The following is a 22,538-nucleotide window of genomic DNA, read 5'->3' on the forward strand; positions in this document are numbered from 1 at the left end:
GTGGTGGGAGTGTCATGGTCTGGGGCTGCATGAGTACTGCCAGCACTGGGGAGCTACAGTTCATTGAGGGGAACCATGAATGCCAACATGTACTGTGACTTACTGAAGCAGAGCATGATCCCCTCCCTTCAGAGACTGGGCCCCAAGGCAGTATTCCAACATAATAACAACCCCAAACACACCTCCAAGACGACCACTGCCTTGCTAAAGAAGCTGAGGGTAAAGGTGATGGACTGGCCAAGCATGTCTCCAGACCTAAACCCTATTGAGCATCTGTGGGGCATCCTGAAACGGAAGGTGGAGAAGCGTAAGGTCTCTAACATCCACCAGCTCCGTGATGGAGGAGTGGAAGAGGACTCCAGTGGCAACCTGTGAAGCTCTGGTGAACTCCATGCCCAAGAGGGTTAAGGCAGTGCTGGAAAGTAATGGTGGCCACACAAAATATTGACACTTTGGGCCCAATTTGCACAGTTTCATTTAGGGGTGTACTCACTTTTGTTGCCAGCAGTTTAGACATTGATGGCTGTGTGTTATTTTGAGGGGACAGCAAATTTACACTGTTATACAAGCTGTGTACTCACTATTTTACATTGTAGCAAAGTGTCATTTCTTCAGGGTTGTCACATGAAAAGATAAAATATTTACAAAATATGGGGTGTACTCACTTCTGTGATATACTGTATATTGGATTTATTTAAAAAAATATTTTCATCTGAGAACATATTGATCTCTTATGTGCCAGAAGTGTATGCCGGACTTGAATCTACATCTCTGATTAGGTACTTCTATTTGCTAAGTTTCAAGAATGAGTTGTGTGACTGCTGTACAAAATTTTGAAGACAGATGAAACCTGATCCATTACATTGCTTGTGTGTGGTAATTGTTGAAAAGTCGTGCAGAGGGTGACAAGTCACCCAAAATGCTAGTTAGCCTTTCTTACTAAATAAGTTATTTCATAAAAGATGGAAGAGTTTAGTATAATATGGAAGATGCTAAAGCTGTCTGCTTCTACAGTGTTGCCTCACTTCTTCATGACTGCCTTTTTTAAACAAAGATTTCCGAAGGCCAAGTCTAGATATCCAGTCGCCTCCTAATATTGGCTTGCGGCGTAGTGGTCAAGTGGAAGGTGTGCGTCAGATGCATCAGAATGCTCCAAGGAGTCAGATTGCCACAGAGAGAGATCTACAAGCTTGGAGACGGAGAGTAGTTGTTCCAGAACTAGCATCTGGCATTTTCAGGTATGTAGAAACTAGTTATATATTCATTCATATGCCTCATTTTAGGTGTGGGCCTGCAGGCAGGGAGTATGTGTTGAGTGTATGCATGCATATGCACACATGCTTTTTAAACTTCAGATTTTACTGTTTTTTGACTTCTTACACTTCCTTCCCAAAAGATTACTGAATCACTGCAAATTATAGTTGCTAAACTATTTGTTGCAAGTTTATTTTCCTTTTACCCTGTCACCAGAATTGAGCCCTCATCTTACCTTTCATCCGTGCCATTAATTCTAGATTTACAGGAGCCATAACACTGTGGTTTACACTTATTTTATTTTATTTTAATTCTTTTTTAAATAGGTAAAGTGCTCTTAAGAAAGAGTTGCATTAGTTGAAGCACAACTTGAAACTTGCCGTTTTGTGTAGGTGACTGGAGTATACTGTAATTGCTTCCACATAGCTGCTTTTGTCACAATTGTGAGTCTGACAGCTTTTCAAATTACCTTTTTTTAGAAATCAGAAGGTGTATAGGATTGCAAAAGGAGAAGAAGAGAAATGGTTGTATAAGACTGAGCTAAAAAGGAAAATGTTTCAGGCTTCAGAAAAGGTAGGAAACATCTGTAAAAATTATATGTATTGAGCTCTTACAAATAACATAGAGAATACAGAACAACATGAGTATGCAGGGCTGAAATTCAAAAAAGCTATGTAAGAACTGTGTGCACAGCTTATAGAATCTAGAAGTTGTGACAGTGGGAAAAAATAGGGCCACATGGTTTTCCTTGGTTGCTTTGTGAATGCTTGCTTAAACCATTACCAAAAATAGAAGTCTTGTGTGGAAAAGTGTGTATATTTAGAACAGTTGAAGTCTACCATGAAAACGCAAGCACTTGGGTCACAGGCAGTGGTTTAGTGATCAGTGTTGTGTATTGGACTGGAGAAGCAGCTGGGAAGCAACACAGATAATGCCTTTTCCTGCCAATTATTTGGATTGATTGTTACATTTTGTTTCATTAGCTCAATCTTGCAAAAAAGCTGAAACCCACCAAAGAAGGGTTGGGGCAGAATCCAACAATGAGTAACTGCTCCCCCTTGATTTCTTTCTACAAGTGGTGGGTCCCAGCCGTTCTGTTGTTCAAATATGACTCATTGCTTATGTAAGAGAGATTTTGCACTTCTTAGATAAAGCTCCAAAATGAACAGAAATGCTTGTTTCTGAACAGAGGAATGTGAGCAGAGCTCCCTCTGATGACCTGCCTCCTTCTGGAAACAAGAATTTCTGCTTGGTTTGGGATGCTCCAGAAGTGCTAAATCTCCAATATGCAAGGAGAGGGAGCCAAATGCAACAAAATTGGTGGAGTGAAAGAGAATCATAAACACCCTGTTGGGTTTTCTCCTTGCTTTAGAATTTGAAGTATTTAATGTCTTCATGTTCTAACAGAATATATGCCAATAATTCAGTAATGCATATTTCTGTCCCTAACCTGAGCTTTCTTTAATCCAGAGTGATTCTGAAGAGTCACTGATGCAATCCAAAAGAAGGCTTCATAGACGTAAATATGCAACATATAGAACACGGAATAATATTCAACAATCAGATTCTTCTAGTGAAAATGTAGATGACTCTTTTCATCTCATAGAACAGGTAAACACTTCCATTTCACTTAAATAATTGGTGCTACCAGAAATTCTGGCTTGTTTTTGTTTTTTGGAAAAATCTTGGTTGCCCTGCCAAGGAAATTGGATACTATTAAGCTGTTTCTTACTGAAGATGAAACTCAAATACTTTGGCCACCTAATGAGAAGGAAGGACTCACTGGAGAAGAGCCTAATGCTGGGAACAATTGACGCAAAGAAGAAGTGGGTGGCAGAGAATGAGGTGGCTAGATGGAGTCAATGAAGTAGTTGGTGTGAGCTTAAGTGGACTCTGGGGGATGGTGGAGGACAGGAAGGCCTGGAGGAATGTTGTCCATGGGGTCACAATGGGTTGGACGCTACTTTGACTAACAACAACAACAAAGCTGTTACTGAGAATTGATGGCTCTTTAAGTGTAGATTACCTGCAGAGTGTTGAGGCATATGAATATATTCTGTGTAATGATTTTCTTCTTTCAGTGTAGTTCAGTTCATGTTTCCTTAACAGGTATATATTCATGAATTTGTAGAAAACTAATTCTAGCAAATTCTTGAAATACTAAATTCTACATTTATTAAACCTTGGTAGAGTTACAAAAGCATACCTGTTCCTGTTGTGTAAAAACTGTTTCAAAACACTGCATCCTTCATAATGTAGCTAAGTCTTATTGTACAGTGGATATATCTTTGAAGTGGTTAGGCCTAAGAAATTATTTAGAATCTAGAATTTTGTGCAAGTATCTTAGTGTGGTTTTGGGGGATTTGAATGCTGTTGTGAGGAAAGGTTTGTTCTAGCTTAAGCTTAATTATATAGCAAGTCTTGCAAATGGTTTTTAGTAAGCCTAACAATCTTCCCCAGCCTGGTGCTCTCAGGATGTTTTGGACTACATCAGGTTAGGGATAGCAGACATAGTACGATAAATAGTTCGACATAGCAATTGTGACTAGCGGGGGGGGGGGGGGGGTCAGATAAGAAATTATATTCTTCTGTCTTCTTATCCTTAATACTTTTGATATAGCATTAACCTAGTGGTGATAAGCAAGAGTAAGAGAATGATAGGAATATTTTCCAATTTGTGAAATAATTCAGGATTCATAGCTTATTTATTTTAATGTAGGAGGCAGAAGAAAGTGATGTTTTGAGTTTGTCTTCTCATGAAGAAGAATGGAAGAGTGACAAAAAAACCAACAGTAATAGTTCCAGGTAAAGTTGGTCTCAAGCAACAGCTTCTGTCTTGCCCCTCAGCCTTCACAATGCTACATTTTAATTTCTGCAAGTGACCTTTTGAGAAAGGATTATATGCTAGGAATCAGGTAGATGATATGCCACGTTAGTCCTCGTATTGCAATATATATGCTTTATAGGGTTTATCAGCAAACCAAGAAATGTTAAAAAGTTGCACTAAAAGAGACTTCCTAGAGGGTTGCAGTTAAATTTTTATCATACAACTATACCAGTGTAGTCTTTTAGCTAGCTGCTTATTGTGTTGTTTCTGTAGTGTCCTGTAGAAACTGCAGAGTACCAGTTGTAAAAACAGCTTTTGCAGTTGTTTTAAAGATAGCATGACTTGGCCTCTGGCCTAGTCAAGCCTAGGACAATTCAGTTCTGAAGCACTAGTTCAAGTGCAAACTGTTTTGAACTAGTAAAGCCCTCAAATCTATCTTGTGCTATTTTGTGGCTGTCTGTTCTCCTATAGTGACTCTTCAAGCCAGTATTCTGACTGGATTGCTGATGCAGGGATTAACCTGCAGCCCCCTGTAAGAACTTCTCGTCGCAGAACTGTCAGATATTGTAGTTCTTCTGAAGATGAAGTCTCACTGGAAAAAATGTTTCCACCAAAGAGGAGGAAAAAAAGGCGGAAAAAATACAAACCAAAGGGGCATAAGGAGGTATTCACTTTTTCTGGTTTGTTTTTAGATACTTGATCGATTAATTGGGTTCAGATTTTATCAGCACTTATTTCATGAATCCAAGTACCTTAGGATGCTGTCAAGACTACTTGCATTTTTGTGAACAGATAAACATTGGTACAAAAGAGTGTTATGTTGCACAAATACAAATCGTAGGAGCTGCAGTTTAGGCAAAAGATAGATAACTGTAGATTAGAAGCATTTTGTTTTAAATTGGCATGATACTATAACAGATCTATATACCCACAAGGAAGCACAACTTCAAAGAGAGGATTTTAAGTAATCATATGTAATATTTGTTTGAGTTACAGTAGGTTTGAGCTGTGGAATTTGTGATTCATAGCTCAGTTTCTATGCTACTATGCTATATGAGCTGTGTAATATACCAGAAAGTAACCTGGTTTGCATGATCATTGTGACTCAAATAAGTCATAGTGGGCTGTTACCCAAGTTATCATTGATGCAGTTGTAAAATAAAGTTCTCCAAGGTAGCTGTATGGAGGAGTGGACTTAAAAGGAACATTGCAAAAGAGGCACTGTGCTGCAACAGGAAAACTTGAAAAGCTGCAAATAACTTAATGAAATCCCTCTTATATGCTTTTAAAGTTTGTCCAGTTAATTTGTAGTCATAGCACTGTTCTAATTTGACTAATTTTTCGTAAGGACTTGCAAGTGAACACTCCCCAGCAGTTGACATCCCCCGAACTTTCCTCTGAGTTCCAGCCTCCTGACTGGATAACAGACATCAGACTCCGAAGGTCTCCTTTTGTCCCACAAATGGGTGATGAGGTGAATTTAAACTGTGCTACTTAATTTGCTACTGTTTTTCAAAGTGGTATAACGAAGCTCAGTTCTATAACCTGCTGTATCTCATGGGAGAGTAGTGTTTTCACAGGAGGAACACCATACTTTGGTGGTACTGTCTTGTAACCTTATGTAATATCTCACCTAAGTCACAAGAAGAGCCACCAAACTCCATTTTTAGCCATCTTTAAAACAAAGCAAGCTGGGATTGCTTACTGACATGTTAGGCTACATGCACAGCTGTCTAATTTCAGTTTTAAAAGGCTACTTGCTGTTGAGGTAAAAGAGACATGGATTTTGGCAGGGTTAGACACTATGCCCAACTTGAAGTGAAACAAATGAGATTAGGATAGACTGATTTGTGTTTGGTTCTATTCAAGCTGGTGGGTTGGTGAGTGGAACAAGCGGAGGATTACTTTCACCCTTTGTTAATGTAAGCCACCGTTCTAACTAAGTAGAGTAAAAATGTTTCTAACTTATGTTAAACTAATTTTGGATTCTGCTTGTTGATTTTCATTCATTGACTTAAAACTTGTTTTTGCTAGGTGGTATATTTTCGACAAGGTCATGAAGCTTATATTGAAGCAGTGAGAAAAAACAATATTTATAAATTAAATCCTCACAAGGAGCCATGGAGAAAAATGATTCTTAGGGTAAGACTGCTTCAGCACTTTTACTATGCAAAGTAACTTGCCATTTTTCTCATTGATTCCCTTAGGAAACTAGTAAGGTGTGTAAGGATTAGGGTTGGAAGTGAACTTTATCGCTGAGTGGGGAATTGAACATGGACTATTCTGCTTTAAATATTGCTTGATCTACTTCACCGTGCCAGCTCTTAAATGTTTATGAATTATTTATTTTCAGTTAAAGAATGCTACTCATCCACTGAGCAGCTTGACACTTACTTGTATCTTCCTTTGTGTAAAAGGAAGAGAACCCAATAATAAACAGACATCAAAGTAATTGTTTCTCCAAAGTTCAATATAGCCATCCATTGTAAAGTCTCAGGGTTATATCAAAGAGAGTTGAACTTCCTTAGAGTAGATCCACTGAAATGAATGGAGCTTAAGTTTGACTAACACTGGGTATAACCCTTAATTCTAGAATTTAAAATGATTGCTATTTGAGGAATGTATTTCTGACAGTGACCTCATGTTTGCTGTCTTCTGCAATACCATACAAGTATAACAATGAAGGGTTTAGTGTCACTATAATAAAAATAATGCATAAATCTCTTTAGAACAGTTAAAACATGAACACTAGTATAGGTTACAAAGTATTTTGCGCTTTGTTTTTAAAAACCATCTAACATTGTCTGTGGATTTAAGCTTTATGATAAGGGCCAAGAATCTTAATTACAGGTAAGTAACAAACCCCAGATCTTTCTGTTTTTGCAAGATAATGACTTGTTTTAAGTTCTTTTCAAGAGTGTGGTATGATTACTGTATCTTGACTTTTTGTTTTTGCCATTCACAGGCTTTTATATAGAAGTCTGAGTAATGAATTTAACTAGTGAACTAGTATTAATTTTAATTTTTATGTGCTTTATTAGGAACAAGAATTGGTCAAAATTGTTGGGTTACGTTATGAAGTTGGGCCTCCTACACTATGCTGTCTCAAGCTTAATCTTATGGATCATGTTACAGGGCAGCTTCTGGATAAATCATTTTCTCTCAAGTAAGTATCTTATTCCTATTTCTATCATGCAGATTGTAGATAGTCTTGTACATATTTACAGATGGACTAATGTTTAATCTCCTTTCTAGATACCATGATATGCCAGATGTTATTGACTTCCTTGTGTTACGTCAGTTCTATGAAGAATCACGACAACAAAACTGGCAACCTTGTAAGTCTGTCCTTCTCAGACTATAGAAATATTAGCTTAAGAATGTTGTAAATAGCTTGGTGAACTGATTTTAGGAATTGAACTGAGACCTTCAGCCTCCTTTTGCTTCAGTCATTATCATTAAGCTAAAGGAGGGAATGGCTGTTGACATAACTTACTAATGGAATTCATGTGTAAGGAAGTTTTCCTTTTATAGATTGTACAAATGTAATGTAAAACCTAAACATGGATGTGGCAAAACCATTATTTTCTCAGAACGTTGCATGCTAGCTGGAATTCTTTAGGCTTGTGTTTTATTTTGAATTCTTCTATAACAGTAGAGATACTAACACCATAGACTGAGTCACTTCAAGTACATTTGCAGATACCATGCATAATTTGTAAATTTCTGTTGTTCTGAAGATAAGATTGAGAGGAAGAAGAGAATTATGTAAGCTGCCTTAAGTTTCTTGGAAGGAAAACAAAGGTGGGATATAAATATAATAAATTGTAGTGCATTATCTGCTGACCCAAGCTTGGGCAATACTGACATAGGGGATGAAATCCAGAGTACTGATAGCCACACTATTTTTCCATATTGCTTACCAGCAAAAATGCTTATTTAAAAGAAGTGTATAGCATCTGGTGTTTTTTTTTTTTTTTTAACAGGTGACCGCTTCCGTTCAATTATTGATGATGCTTGGTGGTTTGGAACTGTCTTAAGTCAAGAGCCGTATCAGCTACAATATCCAGACAGCCCTTTTCAGTGTTACAGTGTTAAGTACGTTCGTGCTTACTTTAGCATCATCACTTCACATTGAAGTGAATGTTGTAAAGACAAAATTGCTTTGGCAGTTTCATTTACCCTGAGGCAGTCCTGGCGCAGTTAGGGCGCAGTCCTGTGGGGATGCCCATAATACTCCTAACTCACAAGATTGTGAGCAGCTGATGCAGCACGTTATTTTGGAGCAAGGAAAAAGGTGGCTGAGACACTGCCAGTAGAGCTCGCATCTTCAAGGCACCAGTTTCTTCAGCTCCTTGCCCCAGGGATGCCCCCAAAGATCCTTCCCTGAGGTTGCTCTTGCAATTCCAGAGAGGTGTCTGTGGAACAAATTTTCCTCATAGCTGGAATCACTTTCAGAAGACTATGGGCAGAACAAATCTGTGTCCCCTGGACAGGGCCTAAATGACCACAGGATTGCTCTGCCCAAAGCCTTGTGAAAGTGTCATTATTTATAATGAAAAATGGGGGTGCAAAAACTTAAAACAAGTGCCTCAGACTTGCCTTTTTCTTTACCTCCTGACTTGTGCCTTGGAGGAAAAACCCAATTTGGAAGGTTAAAAAGAAAAGAGAAATAATTGTTTGGCTAGAGTGGGATGTGGCAAATACTGTCTTTTCTGGATTGAACTGTGTATAAGATTGCAGCACAGAGTATGCATACTAGAGAGTAAGCCCCATTGAACACGGGGGGGGGGGGGGTTAGTTCTGATACTCCTGTTAGTAGTTCCTCTGCTCAGAGATTTGGTTCTTACATAGTCTGATATGAGTAAAGTCTTTCCTTTAGGTTCCAGTAAATGAACTCACTAGTAGTTTGCTTCTGAAGGCATTGGTATAGGAGTAGAAGAGGGGATATTTCAAAGGTAATTGGTAAGAGTTTCAGAGCTTGTGCCTGTTCCCCTGAATGAAGGTTCTGTAATTCAAAATTAGATGGATTAAAATATTGGTCTCCTGGTCCATGTTTTGAAATTTCCTTTTTTCCCTAGTTTTTGAATTGACAAAAGTAGACAAAGCATCCTGACCCAAGGGACACTTTTGCTTGACAAGAAAATGTACCTGACTTAGATTCCACTGGACTATTCCAGTATAATTTTACTGTCATGGGAGAGTAACAACAACCACAATTGTTATCTTCCCCATCCTTTCTATAATTTTTAGAATTAGAACAGTAAACATTGTATATTCTATACTGGGGTTGCTATTTTATATTTAAATTTATCTTGTTATTAAATAGATGGGACAATGGTGAAACTGAAAGACTTAGTCCATGGGATATGGAACCAATTCCAGAGAATGGTATGTAAAAATATTTTTTTCCTGAATACTTGTAACCCTTGCTGCATAACCATCAGTGTGTGTATTAGCTCTGTGTTAAGTATTTTCTGAAATAATAAGTTAGTACATTAGGAACATGTTCTCAGAATATTAGTTACACTAAAAGGAGTTACACTATTTGCTATATTTCTTAATGATATTATAAAGTACGATTCTTAATGAGTCATTGACAAAACACCTTAAAAACAAACTCTTGCATGTAAGTGAAATATGACATACTGGTGACTTGGCCTATTACACAGCAACAATAGTAGTGCCACTGATGTATGCATACCTTCATGATCTATCCTATATATTATGAGCTTCCTAAGGTGAGATGTGTGAAGTCCACACAATTTGGTTGAGCTTCTTGAAAAACTGGTGCTCATCAGGTTAAAAACATAAAAAAGGATAGCTTTACACATTGCAAAGGGTCACTCAGGCACACCTTAGACATGACATGTGCTTGTGTATTCCTGACTTTAAAAAGTCAAAAAATCAGCCCTTGGGGCTGCAGCCTTGAGCAGAAGTATGATGCGGCAAGGGACTCTTTAACTCTGCCCCTGAATCTCACCTCCTTTCACCTGTTTTTCTTGTATAAAAGAAAAGATACAGGTAATCATATTTTTTTCCACTGTGAAGTGCAAAGTAGCACCAGAGCGCAGGAATTCTTTTTGGTGGAAGAATATAATGAAAAGGACTAAACAGCCCATAAGGACAAGATTAACAAGGATTTTAAGTCATTCCCTGATTTTGGAAAGAAAATACAGTTCTGTGAAAATTATGTAAGCACTGGTGGAAGGGAGGACTCAAGGCATTACTACAAGATGGATTACTGAAGCAGTGATTATGTAGTATTCAACAAACACTCTAAATGACTGCTATATTGCTGAGCTTATCTTTCAACTTAAGAGTCAGTGATTTTTTTTTAATAGCAGTCACTTTTACCTTTTTAAAGATAGTTTAGAAGTCAAGAAGGTATGTGGAGAATAAAGTTGTATTTAGTGATGAGGTATTCTTCCAGTTAAATGATTGTAGTAATAATTAATAGTTTGCCTGATGTTGAACCCAATATGATCTTTATTTCATTCCATTTCTATGCTGCCCCATAACCCAAAGTTTTTCTGGGTGCCTTACAAATGTTAAGACAGCATTAAATGCATAAGATACAATAAAAAACAATAAACAGATAAAATAAAACAATAAAATAATAGATGAGCACCACATCATAAAATATAGCCACACATAATGCAGCCTATAAATTAACCAAAGCTTAACTTAAATGATCCATAACAAAATATAAAAGTATAAAGGTAAATTAAATCTTAATTGGCAGTATACCATATTGTTTTATAGTTTCTTTCCCTGGAAACTTGTTCTGCTTAAAATACACAAGATACCCATTTCAACAATATGGATGGCTTTTTCCTCTTGTCCTCCACTGCTGGCAGAACAGTCAAGTGGGTGGAGGATCATTTCTGGGACTGCAGATTTGTTCAGAAATAAGTGTTTGAGATTCATGGAACCAGGTGGCATTGCATTTTGGGCTTTCTTCCCTGTCGCACTGAAAACCTTGGGAGTTGTTGGGATGGGGTTAAAAGTATATTTACATCTGTTTACAGTTAGGTATGCTCACACTAGACCAGATTTGAGAAAGTTACATAGCAAAAGGTAATACCCTGATCTCTTGGTATCTGTGGTTGACTTTATGAGCTTTCTGGTCTACAATGATTGGCAATAAGTTTTCCTGTTCAGGCAACAGACTGGCAAGTGTCCAAAACATGTCTATGTTTTTTGCAGAAGGCAATAGTTATACTTAGTAATTATTTCAAAATTAAATAGGTTTTGCTTCATTTGCCAGATTTGTTTCATATGGCAATTTTGGAGCCAGAAGCTGGTTCCTATTATGAAACCCTGGTATTATTATTCTCCTAATTCATTGACATTAGTATGTTGCCTTGTTATTGTCTGTTCTCAAGTAACTGGGAAATTTCAATTGTATCTGTTGTCATATTTTTCTTGAAACAAAGGATACATTGAAAATATTTGAAGAATTAAATCTCTGACTCTGAGTCTCTTTTAAGGGAATTGATATTCAGGAATCAAACATGGATATTATGTTGTCATACATGTGTGGTATATGTCATGAGAAGTGCAGTTTATTAAACTTGCTGCATTTTTTTGTGTTTTTTCTAAAATCACCTGTATTATTTGCTGAAAATAAGTAGTTGATCAGCCTGAGGAATTGGGAGCTAGTGTTTCTGTGACTGCTGAAGAAATGTCAAAACTATTATACAAACCTCAGAAGGGAGAATGGCAGGGAAAGTCCCAGGATGAAGAGTGTGAAAGGATTATTTCTGGAATTGATCAGCTTTTGAAACTTGGTAAGAATCTAGAACTCTTACAACTATCCCTCTGTGTGTGTGTGTGTGTGTGTGTGTGTGTGTGAATGAGTGAGAGAGAGAGAGAGAGAGAGAGAGAGAGAGAGAGAGAGAGAGAGAGAGAGTGAGTCATGGGTCCTCAAACTACGGCCCGTGGGACGGATCCGGCCCGCCATGGCCATTCATCCGGCCCATGCGCGCATGGGGAGGCGGTGGATTGCTCAGTCGGAGATGGTCTCCAAGTGAGCAAGCCGCCACTGCCTGCTTCCCATACATGTGCGCTCGCTGCTGCCTCGCAACACGGGCAGGGAGGTGGTGGCTTGCTTGCTTGCTTGCTTGGAGATGGTTTTGGAATCGCTGGGAGAGCTCCGAGCGAGTGAGCCACTGCTGTGCGCGCCCGATGCCACCTCACTGGCCCGCACCCCCCAAGCACCCCCACCTCACTGGCCCACAACAGTCACCTCAGCCTTTCAACTGGCCTCCTATTGAAAAAGTTTGAGAATCGCTGGTCTATGTGTTGAATGAAAGATTCAGGATGCTCACTGCAAGTACTTGATAAATTCAGCTTGTTCCAGTTGTTTTCCAAAACAAGGTCTAACTTGTTTTTAATGCCTGATTTATTATTTGTATGGAAATCAGTGTTCCGGTAATTAGAGCTGTTTCAGCTGACTGAAATTACTATTTGACAGATATTGCAGCAGCATTTGCTGGTCCTGTTGATCTGAACACATATCCAAAGTACAGTACAGTAATAGCTTATCCGACAGACCTTTGGACTATCCGCATGAGACTAGTCAACCAATTTTACAGGTTAGTTTGATTCAACTCTAGAAATAAGGTAGTTTCGAGATACAACCTTATTATACAAAAATGTGTATTTGATATGTTTAGTTATGTTTATGTTGCATTTAATACAAAGTGATGCATATTTTTTGTTCAGTGTTCTCCCATTTCAATAAGAATTGGGGCAGTATGCTACAATGACTGTATACTTCTAGCATTCTGTAAGGGAGTTGTAACATAAGGTACATACAGGAAAGATTTTTTCAGTGATTTGGAGGTATATTGGGTCACAGTTGGGTCACAGTTGTGCCACCAACAGGTGGCTAATATCGAATATTTTGCATGGTAAAATAAGACTGGGATGGGTGGTGAGTACAATGATAATACTTTCATTAGATTTAAAAGTATAAAGGATGCTGCTGCACTAGAAGGGGAATACTAACTCAAGCATGGAATATTTGGTGCATTCAGCATGATAGTGTTCTGTTAAAATAATAAATAGTAGGATTTCTTCGTGGTGGTCTCTGTGCATCACACATATGGGTGCTGCGCCTGCGCAGTGCTTGTATTCAGGAAAATTCTGCTTTAGTGAAAATAGTTTATTCTTCCTGTTTTCATTGTATTCTGTTTACTGTTAAATATAGGAGAATTTCTGCATTGATTTGGGAAGTAAGGTGTATTGAAAGCAATGCCCTAACTTTCAATGAACCCAACAGTACTATTGCTAGGTCTGCTCAAAAAATCACAGATCAGCTCCTAGAATTCATCAGGTAAGCTACATTTTAGGCTAAGCAACATTTACATTTCTTAAAATTGAATAAGAATTGCCTTATTTCTAGTTGTTGTTTATGGTCATTGTTTGCTGTGAGAGTAGCTGCAGGCTTTAAAAGTATTAATTCATAAGTTTCTCAACTGATAATGAAACAGTGTTGTGTCTATGTCCATTTTGAGAATATATTTTCATTTTCCATGGTAATTTTGGTGAAACTAGGTTTTGTAGGAGTCATTCCTTACAAATTATCAACATCCTCCTTAAATGTACCTCTTTCTGAGTCAACATACAGAAAAATGTCCAACTTGTAATTGGTGTAGTCATTTGAATAGACAGCAGCTACATTTTTTTGTTGAAAGTAACAAAGCTTATTTTTTTTCTAGGAATCCAAATTGTACCAGTATTTTTGAGTTGTGTATAGCAACCAACAGTGAGGATAGCAGTGATGCTGGTGAACTGGTAATAACTTAATGTTTATGTTGTTTAGTTTACTCACAGTTTATTATTCCTGCTATTTTATTGAGCCATGTCCTTGCCATTCACCTTAACACCAGTATGGACCCAGTATTGTAAGCTCCTTGAAACATATGTTTTCTGACACTTTAGTTACGCGTTAGCTTCTAAAAATGAATGTGTCTTGACTTTTATAGGATGATGAAGAGACTTACATGCCAAGAGCATCTTCTAGAAAAGTAAGTTAATTTGCTTTTAACCCAAAGTTTCCCAGTGTATACAGAAGTAACCATTTTGTGATACTAACTGCTAGGAAGTGAACAGATGAATATGAAATGTTACTTCCTAACTTCATTTTATACTTAAGAATGTTTTCTTTTAAAGAAACAGGTCCTTAGACGGAAAACCACTGCAAAACCCAGCTATGATGAAAATAGTTGGAAGAAACAGTGTATGGAACTTGTAAATTTAATTTTCCAGTGTGAGGATTCTGAGCCATTTCGACAACCTGTTGACCTGGATCATTACCCAGTAAGTTACTGTTTATTGATGTGAACAGGGTGTATACATGTACACACACACCTGTCTACTGCATTTCCAGTGTACACTGTGTTTTCCCTGTTCTTAGCCTCTTTTGCTTCTTAACACTGTTCTAAAGTAGGTTATGTGAGAGAGCTATTTATTTTGGCCAACCAGCAAGTTCCATTGCTTGATCAGTTGGCTTTTTCCTCAGAAAAAGTGTTCTGTTTCCTCTACTGAGTCTTTAACTGGAAAAGTGGTGAGGACACTGACAAGATGGTTCTCTCCCCGCACAAGTTCCAGATTAATAATACAGACTAGTGATTAGTGCTTGGTTCTCCACCTTTCCCTTCTACTTAATCTAACTTCTTTTTTAAAGTCTTCATGGACAAAAGAGAGCTATTATTTTCAGAATCTAGCTGCATGGTCAAACTTGGCTAATGCAGTCATGCTTCTTTTCATTCTATAGGAAAATTTATATATGCTTTTGTTTTGCTCTCCAGTTTATATGTGCTTACATGCTTATATGTCTGAGAAATTCTATGCCATCACTTTTTTCTTTTGTGCCAGCATACTTTAAATAATGGAGTCTTTTGGATCTTTTTATTTAGGACTACAGAGAAATTATAGATACACCAATGGACTTGGGCACAGTGAAAGAGACACTAGAAGCTGGAAATTATGATACTCCAATGGAACTGTGCAAAGATATCAGATTAATATTTAGCAATGCTAAAGCATATACCCCAAACAAAAGGTCTAAGGTAACTCTTCTGTACTGTTTATCATACTAGTAAAATCATCATATCTTCTAGTTGGAGATTAAAGCAAGAGAGGTTAAAGGACATAAGGCGGACCAAAAAACCCCACTGCCTAAAGATGAACCTGTGGTGTGATATCATTGCAGATTTTGTTTCTTTAAGAAAAGAAACAGGCTTAATTAGAGAAATATAGAAGAGTTTCTACTTACAAAGTCATTTTAAAGCAAGCGATTACCAGAAATACTGTCTGTAGAGAAGTAAATCTTCCGCAGTAACCATGCAAAATCATGAAAGATTCTTACTGGAAAGGTTCTCTATAATCCCAAGGTATCTCTGCTACATTCCTTCTGTACAGAAACTTTCATCAACTGATTCTTGTTTAGTAAGACTTTAAATACATGTTTGTTTCTTTATCAAAGATCAAACTATTGAAATAATCAGTGTTAGAAGCTTTGATTTATTGGATTAAAAATAACACATCATAGTATAAAATAGAAATTTGAGGAAGTTATAAAAAGGGGATATTTAAAATTAATTACTTCAGCATATTTTAATAACTTGTTGATTTCAGAGATTTGCAAATAATTCAGAAGCTTATTTATGTTTCATATTAGTGTATTACAGTTACACATGCTTTGAGTGAGCCTATAAGAACCCCTTGAATCCATGCACGGCTTTTTTCCACACATGGTAGAATGTGTTTTAATTAAGACTGACAAAGAGTAATTTGATGTGTCCTCTTACCTCTTTTGACTGAGTTACTGCACTGCTAACATTCTAAAGAGAACTGATCAGTTATCATATGTTAATTGTGTCATTAAGGTTCTCTAATTTTAATAGGAATATGATCATTCTTAACCTGCCTTTCCAAATCTAGATATACAGTATGACATTGAGATTATCTGCACTGTTTGAGGAAAAAATGAGAAGAATCATTTCTGACTTTAGAACTGGACAAAAATACAATGAAAAATTCCACAACAGTCGGCAACACAACAGGAAGTTGCAAACTCAGAGTGAAACTGTACAGCACTCTACCAAAACACTCAGGTAAAATCCTTAGCATAGAATTTTCATTTTGTGGATGTTTTTCTTTAATAGGATGGACATAGCTACTGACATTGGCAACTGATTTGTGGTGGTGATTGAGAGTCTAGGGCTTGCCTCTGAATAGATTTGCACTGGATCGTGCATCCAGATATACAGTAGAAGTGTTCATCTGATCAGCTGAAGAGCTGGCTGAGCATTATGTCTTTGTCTAAGCTGACTTCTGCATAATTTTAGCACCTTCCTGCTCTATCTGCTCTAGGATCATGCTGGTACTGGGTGTTTGCTTCTTCCTTTAGTTGAATGGACAAAATTCTGTTTGGTTAAGATTTTATGAAGTAGGCTAGGGATAAATTCTTAAGTTTCAAACATACCATCATACACTATTACAAGATGAAAATCTTGGATAAACATAATTAGTGTTTATGCATGCATTAAGGCTGCTTGTATGAATGTTACTATGACCCAGGGATAAGGTTAAGTGATTAGATAAAACAAAGATGTTTCATAAAGGCAGAAACTGACTTCTTACCACTTTATTTAGCTCTTGTGGTGAACAAGAGTTATGCTACTTTCTTTTATTATATTTAAGTGTTCTGAAGAGTAGCTCATTGCAGTGTCTCTTCTACAGCATTTTCTTCCACAGGAACCTAGCTAATGGCCTGCCCCACAAGGAAAACTTTTCCAGACAAGTTTCTAAAGCCAGTCAAATTTGACCATCTAATTCAAAGAATCATAGGATAGTAGAGTTGGAAGGGGCCATGAAGGCCATTGGGTCCAAACCCCTGCTATTGTAGGACACAGTGTTACACCATCCCATTCAGAGGGCTGTCCAGTTTCTTTTTGAATGTCTCTCTTGTGGGAGAGCCCACCACCTTTCTAGGCAGCTGGTTCCACTGTCAGATTGCTCTGACAGTGAGGAAGCTTTTCCTGATGTCCAGTCTGAGTCTGGGTTGTCGCAACTTGGATTGATTATTCTGTGTCCTACACTCTGGTATCAGCAAGGGCAGTGTTTACAAACTCTGGATCATTTTTGTTGCCCTCCTCCGGATCCTTTCTAATTTTTCTGCATCTTTCTTAAATCTTGGTGCCCAGAACTATACACAGTATTCCAGCTGAGGGCTGACCAGTGAGGAGTATAGAGGAACTACTCCTCCTCACGATTTGAAACTAATACTTCTGTTAATGCATCCCAATAGCATTTGCCCTTTTGGCGGCTGCTTCACATTGTTGGCTCATGTTTAGCTTATTGTCCACAATTACCCCCAAGATCTTTTTCTTTTTCAATTCTGTTGAGCCACGTATTCCCCATCTTGCATCGATGCACTGGTTTCTTTTTCTTAAGTGGAGAACTTGGCACTTGTCCTTACTGAATCTCATTCTGTTGCTTTGAGCCCAATGTTCAAGTTTATCAAGATCACCCTAGATCTTCATTCTGTCTTCTAGGGTGATGATTGTTCCCCCCAGTTTTGTATTATCTGCAGATATGATTATCTTTCTTTGCACTTCCTCATTTCAATGATTGAGATGTTGAAGAGCACTGGGCCCAGGACCAAACCCTGTGATACCCAACTAGTTACCTCCATCCATTTTGAGAAGGTGCCATTGATGAGCACTCTGTGTCCAATTCAGTAGCCAATTTTGGATTCACCTAATATTCATGGAATCATAGAATAGTAGAGTTGGAAGGGGTCATGCAGGCCATGGGGTGCAACCCTGTGCTGTTGCAGGACACCAAGTTACACCCTCCCACTCAGATGGCTGTCCAGTTCCTTTTTTGGACATATTGTTTGTTACATGTGAAATGTTGCATGTGAACTTTCTATCTAGTCCAGTTTTTGCGAATTTGCTTATTATTATTATTATTATTATTATTATTATTATTATTATTATTATTATAGCATTTCTATGCCGCCCCTTGCCGAAACCTCGGGGCGGCTTACAACATGATAAAATACATTGAAATACAATAGTACATAATAAATTACCATTAAATATAAAAATACAAAGAATACATTGATTTACAAAAATAAAATTAAAATTATCAGTATAAAATAAAAATATAGGAGGAGAAAGAGAAGGAAGAAGAAGTTGCCCTGGCCAGATCATATGTTTTAACAATTGAAATGATGTTTAAATAAAAAGGTCTTTACCTGGCGCCGAAAAACCAGTAACGACGGTGCCAGGCGGACCTCTTTGGGGAGTGAATTCCATAGGTTGGGCGCCACCGCAGAGAAAGCCCTCCTCCGGGTACTTACTCTCCTAATTTCTTTCATGGAGGGTTCCCGGAGAAGGAACTCTCCCGCAGATCTCAAAGGGCGGTCGGGCATATACGGACGTAAGCGCTTGTTCAGGTAGCCAGGACCCAAGCCGTTTAGGGCTTTGTAGGTCATAATCAACACCTTGAATTGGGCCCGGGCTTCAATGGGAAGCCAGTGAAGCTGACGGAGGACTGGAGTCATGTGAGCATAACGCCCCATCCCCGTCAGTCATGCAGCACTATGTCGAAAGCTTTCCTAAACTCTAGGTAGATTATGTCCACAGTGTTCCCTCTGTCCATTAGGGAGGTTACCCAGTCAAAAAAAATGAGATTAAACTAGTCTGACAGGATTTATTTTTGATAAATCCATATTGGCTTCAATTAATCATTGCATTTTCAAGTTGCTTGCAGATAGATGTTTAAATAATTTGCTCCAGAATTTTTCCAGGGATTGGTGTCAGACTAAGTGGTCTGTAGTTCCCAGGTTCATCTTAATTAACTTGGTTCATGCTTGCAGCATGTCATACTGGGTTCTTAAATATGATGTGGGTCATCAGAGGGACAGTTACCATCCCCATCCACTCCTTGCCATTGGTTCTGATCCTTTGCTTTTCATAATAAGTTAGACTTGCACAATTTGAGGAAATGTGGAAAACCTGTCCATATTTCAGAGCGTAAGAGCAACAGTGTCTTCTGTGTATGCTACAAGATTTTGAATATCATATTTTTCTCCCACCAACCCGCTTGAGGTGGCTATGACACATCATTGATCAGTCAGAACTTAACATGAGAAGAAGCAAGCTTCATAGCTTCTTAAAATGCTTGCTGCTTCCACTGTATAATCCTTCCATTTTGTTTTCCCTTTTCTGACAACTCAGAGAAAGATCCAGGCACATTAATCTCTGGAATGGTGTAGTGGTAGTCAGTTGAAATACCATTTTCTATTTGCTAAATGTGACATCTGTGATTTATCCATTGCATGTATATCCTGCCTTTCCTTTAGGGAATTCAAGATTGCAGGCATTTGTGGTTATTGGGAAGACTTGACTTAATCAGCTACCCAAAAAGATCCCTATAAATTCATACCATTGTCATATTACTTCAGTCATTTAATATACATTACTTGAAATTATTCATAAAGAAATTCCTAAAGTTTCCAACCTTAGTGTGTTCAGGGGCATCTTCTAATTTTATTTACTTTTTTCTCACAAAATCATTTACAATAATTGAAGATAATTTTCATAAATGTGGAGTACAAATAATTTGAAAAGAAATGCACCTCAAAAGGGCACTTCAAAGTTGCTAGTTTTAAGCAGCAGCTAGTTAAAAGTTGGAAAACAAATATTTATTTATTTATTTATTTATTAAAACATTTTTATGCCGCCCCATTCGCCGAAGCCTCGGGGCGGCTTACAACATAGATAAAACAATAAGTTAAAATATAGGTGTGCTTTTCAATTCTTATTACTGACAGTGTAAATGAAGTATTTTTATTTTCAAGTATTTCACATTAATTCTGTTGAATCTTGAAATTCACCTAATTAGTGCAGTTTCAGAACTAGAAAAGATATAGCACATTCATTGACTATAAGTTGCTTTCATTCTTTTTGACAAGAAATGCAAAGCAGAAGCAATGTAAGTCTCAGGCAAAAATTCAGTCTGAGCCAGAAGACTCTTCTAACCAAAATACCTCCAACAGAAAGTTCTGTCTTACAAGCCATAGCATGTACCCTAGCAGCTCCAGTCGCAGTATTGCTGGCATATCTTCTGATTCAACCTCTACATCATCTTTTGGAAAAAAAGCACGATCAAGAAATATATCTGTGACATGCAGTTCCACATTGTCATCAGGTGAGTAACCTGGGAAAAAAAGCTTGTTAAAAGAAATGCTTCACTTTAATTGCAGACCTCCTTTTGTTTTGCTCTTAAAATGTGTTCAACTCAAGCAGCCACACTCACAAAGAAATCCTGTAAACAGGAAAAGAAAAGAAAAATCTGAGGTGATGGAACTCCCTTTTATTAATCCTCCCACCCACCCAGAATGAAAGGAAAGGGAACATTTTTCTTTCCCCTTTTGGGGGAACAGAAAAAACCCATTTCATTTCCAGTAATTCCAGTGTGATGGAACTAAAGGATATCAGCTTAATGGCCGATGTATATTTGCACCTCAATCTGAAGACATGTAGGGGGAACATCTGGGCTTTGAATCCCATCAATCCACAGTCCCTCCCAGCACATCTTCTTGGTTTGATCTTCAAACTTCAGTGCCAAAGAAACACCACATTGTACAGACCTTTTTCCAGCATAATGAGTAAGGCTTATGAAGAAGATGGAGCTCCCTTCTGGAGGGCAGGCCTTTTACTTGATCCTTGAAAAGAAAGAGCCAAAAAATTCCATGTTCCCTAAAATTGTATCACAGCCTTAACAGTGTTAAACTCATTGAAGTACTGAAGACAGGGCATGAAAAAATGTTCCATCTTTCAGTCTGAAAATTACATATTAGCTTTACTATCCTGCCTTTCTTTATAACTGTGTTACTTTGTGGAACTTAAATTGGCATATACCAACAGACAAAAATATCTAAGTCCATATTTTTTAGTAAAATGTTGGAAGAATATGCACATAGATGTCCTGATGATTTTAATCTGTGATTGGATTTTTCTGTTGGTAAGTTTATTAAACCTAGTTAAGTTTTGATATATACTACTTGTAAAGCTTTTATTTTTCAGCACAATGTATGCTCTTTTTAATCTACTTTTATTTTGTTCATTACATGTGAATTTCACTATTAATCAAAATCATTATCCGTTATAACTTTTGAAATTCACAGGAAAATACTGGATATGACAGTCAAGTCTTTACTGCTTCATGAAATGCTGAATTACCAGGAAGTTAATATGAGTTAAGCATATTTGCTCCATACATATTGCCTTAGTTTATATACTCTTGTGTTTCAAGTTAATTGATACTTTTAAATGGCGATAATTGAATAGCATCTGGCAAGCCAATAAAAATTGTTCTTTGGAGTCCAGTTATATGAATAGCCATTCTTTTTTTGGTGTGAGTAGGGATGATTATGCTTAATTCTATTGTCAAATGTCTTTAAAGAGAGCTTCTGAAGCACAGGACTGCTATCAAAGCTATTAGATGTGCAAAGTGCAGTCCTACTCTTCACACATCAACCTAATTTTTAATATTAGAACTATAATAGAAAGAGTCTGAATACTTGAACCATGTAGTTTCATATAAATTATTGAGGACTTTAGAATCCTTTGACAACAAAGATAGGATTTGGATGATTTAGGTATAAGGTTTAAAATGTGGAACTCTAAGGTTTCTAGATCTTTTGTCAGATAACTCCAAAGGAAGAAACACTTGACATTCAATTAGCATAAAATTATCTAACTTTTCTAGAAAGTGAATTAGAACACTCCACAACTGCTTCATCTTCAAGTAGTTCAGAGGAAAGCAAAGAAAGTTCTGCAGCTCTGTCATCTCCTGCAATGCATAATGGAATAAATGAGAAAAAGAGAAGTAACTTCAGAGTCACTAGAAACAGAGTGTATCAGCAAAAACAAATGGGTAAGAGTAATTCAACTAATATTGACTGCACAATTATCACCTCTTTCATTACTCCCAAGTATGTCATTTCATGTTAATTTTGAAATCTCCAGCATTTGTATTGATTCATTATAGGTCCTTAAGGCATCTTTAAAGGCAGTGTAATAGTTAAAAGAACTAGAAACCCACTATATAGACAGTTGCTAAGTTAATTATTTTTAAAAGTAATAATGCAACTATAACCTCACAGAAATATTATCCTATAATGCTATAAATATTGTTAGCCATATACCTAAAAATTAGAATGAGTTTGGCAGGTATCCCTGGAGGGAAGTTCTCAACAAGTGCACTGTAACCAATATCTATCCTTGTACTTGTAAATCCATGATTGGTAAAGACACTAAGACTAGAGCCTCATCAGATGCCTAAGAATGTGGGACAAGTTCTACAGCAGGAGGAGTTCCTTCCACTGTCTAGGGTTCAGAGAGTTTAAAACTTCAGTTAAAACCAG

General features: G+C 37.4%; 1 protein-coding gene across 9 annotated transcripts in view; it reads left to right on the top strand.

The window, feature by feature from the left end:
- BRWD1 (bromodomain and WD repeat domain containing 1) overlaps positions 1 to 22,538 on the top strand; it is a 149,989-nt gene that overhangs the window by 23,875 nt on the left and 103,576 nt on the right. For 6 of the 9 annotated variants that reach the window (XM_044442256.1, XM_044442257.1, XM_044442258.1 and 3 more), the window contains exons 19-39: positions 1,055 to 1,238; positions 1,734 to 1,827; positions 2,725 to 2,865; positions 3,974 to 4,059; positions 4,553 to 4,745; positions 5,430 to 5,555; positions 6,116 to 6,223; positions 7,123 to 7,247; positions 7,337 to 7,419; positions 8,068 to 8,179; positions 9,411 to 9,472; positions 11,716 to 11,874; positions 12,561 to 12,681; positions 13,299 to 13,424; positions 13,810 to 13,885; positions 14,077 to 14,118; positions 14,264 to 14,410; positions 15,010 to 15,162; positions 16,037 to 16,209; positions 20,082 to 20,317; positions 21,881 to 22,048. In XM_044442256.1, coding sequence (XP_044298191.1) covers positions 1,055 to 1,238; positions 1,734 to 1,827; positions 2,725 to 2,865; positions 3,974 to 4,059; positions 4,553 to 4,745; positions 5,430 to 5,555; positions 6,116 to 6,223; positions 7,123 to 7,247; positions 7,337 to 7,419; positions 8,068 to 8,179; positions 9,411 to 9,472; positions 11,716 to 11,874; positions 12,561 to 12,681; positions 13,299 to 13,424; positions 13,810 to 13,885; positions 14,077 to 14,118; positions 14,264 to 14,410; positions 15,010 to 15,162; positions 16,037 to 16,209; positions 20,082 to 20,317; positions 21,881 to 22,048 — 2,715 coding nt within the window. Of the gene's footprint in view, positions 1 to 1,054; positions 1,239 to 1,733; positions 1,828 to 2,724; positions 2,866 to 3,973; positions 4,060 to 4,552; positions 4,746 to 5,429; positions 5,556 to 6,115; positions 6,224 to 7,122; positions 7,248 to 7,336; positions 7,420 to 8,067; positions 8,180 to 9,410; positions 9,473 to 11,715; positions 11,875 to 12,560; positions 12,682 to 13,298; positions 13,425 to 13,809; positions 13,886 to 14,076; positions 14,119 to 14,263; positions 14,411 to 15,009; positions 15,163 to 16,036; positions 16,210 to 20,081; positions 20,318 to 21,296; positions 21,368 to 21,880; positions 22,049 to 22,538 lie in introns of those variants that run through there. The other 3 variants (XM_044442262.1, XM_044442261.1, XM_044442255.1) reach the window with 3 other exon arrangements.

Source organism: Varanus komodoensis, unplaced genomic scaffold (genome assembly GCF_004798865.1).
Source record: "Varanus komodoensis strain SLA01 unplaced genomic scaffold, ASM479886v1 scaffold4, whole genome shotgun sequence".
Classification (NCBI taxonomy): Eukaryota; Metazoa; Chordata; class Lepidosauria; order Squamata; family Varanidae; genus Varanus; species Varanus komodoensis.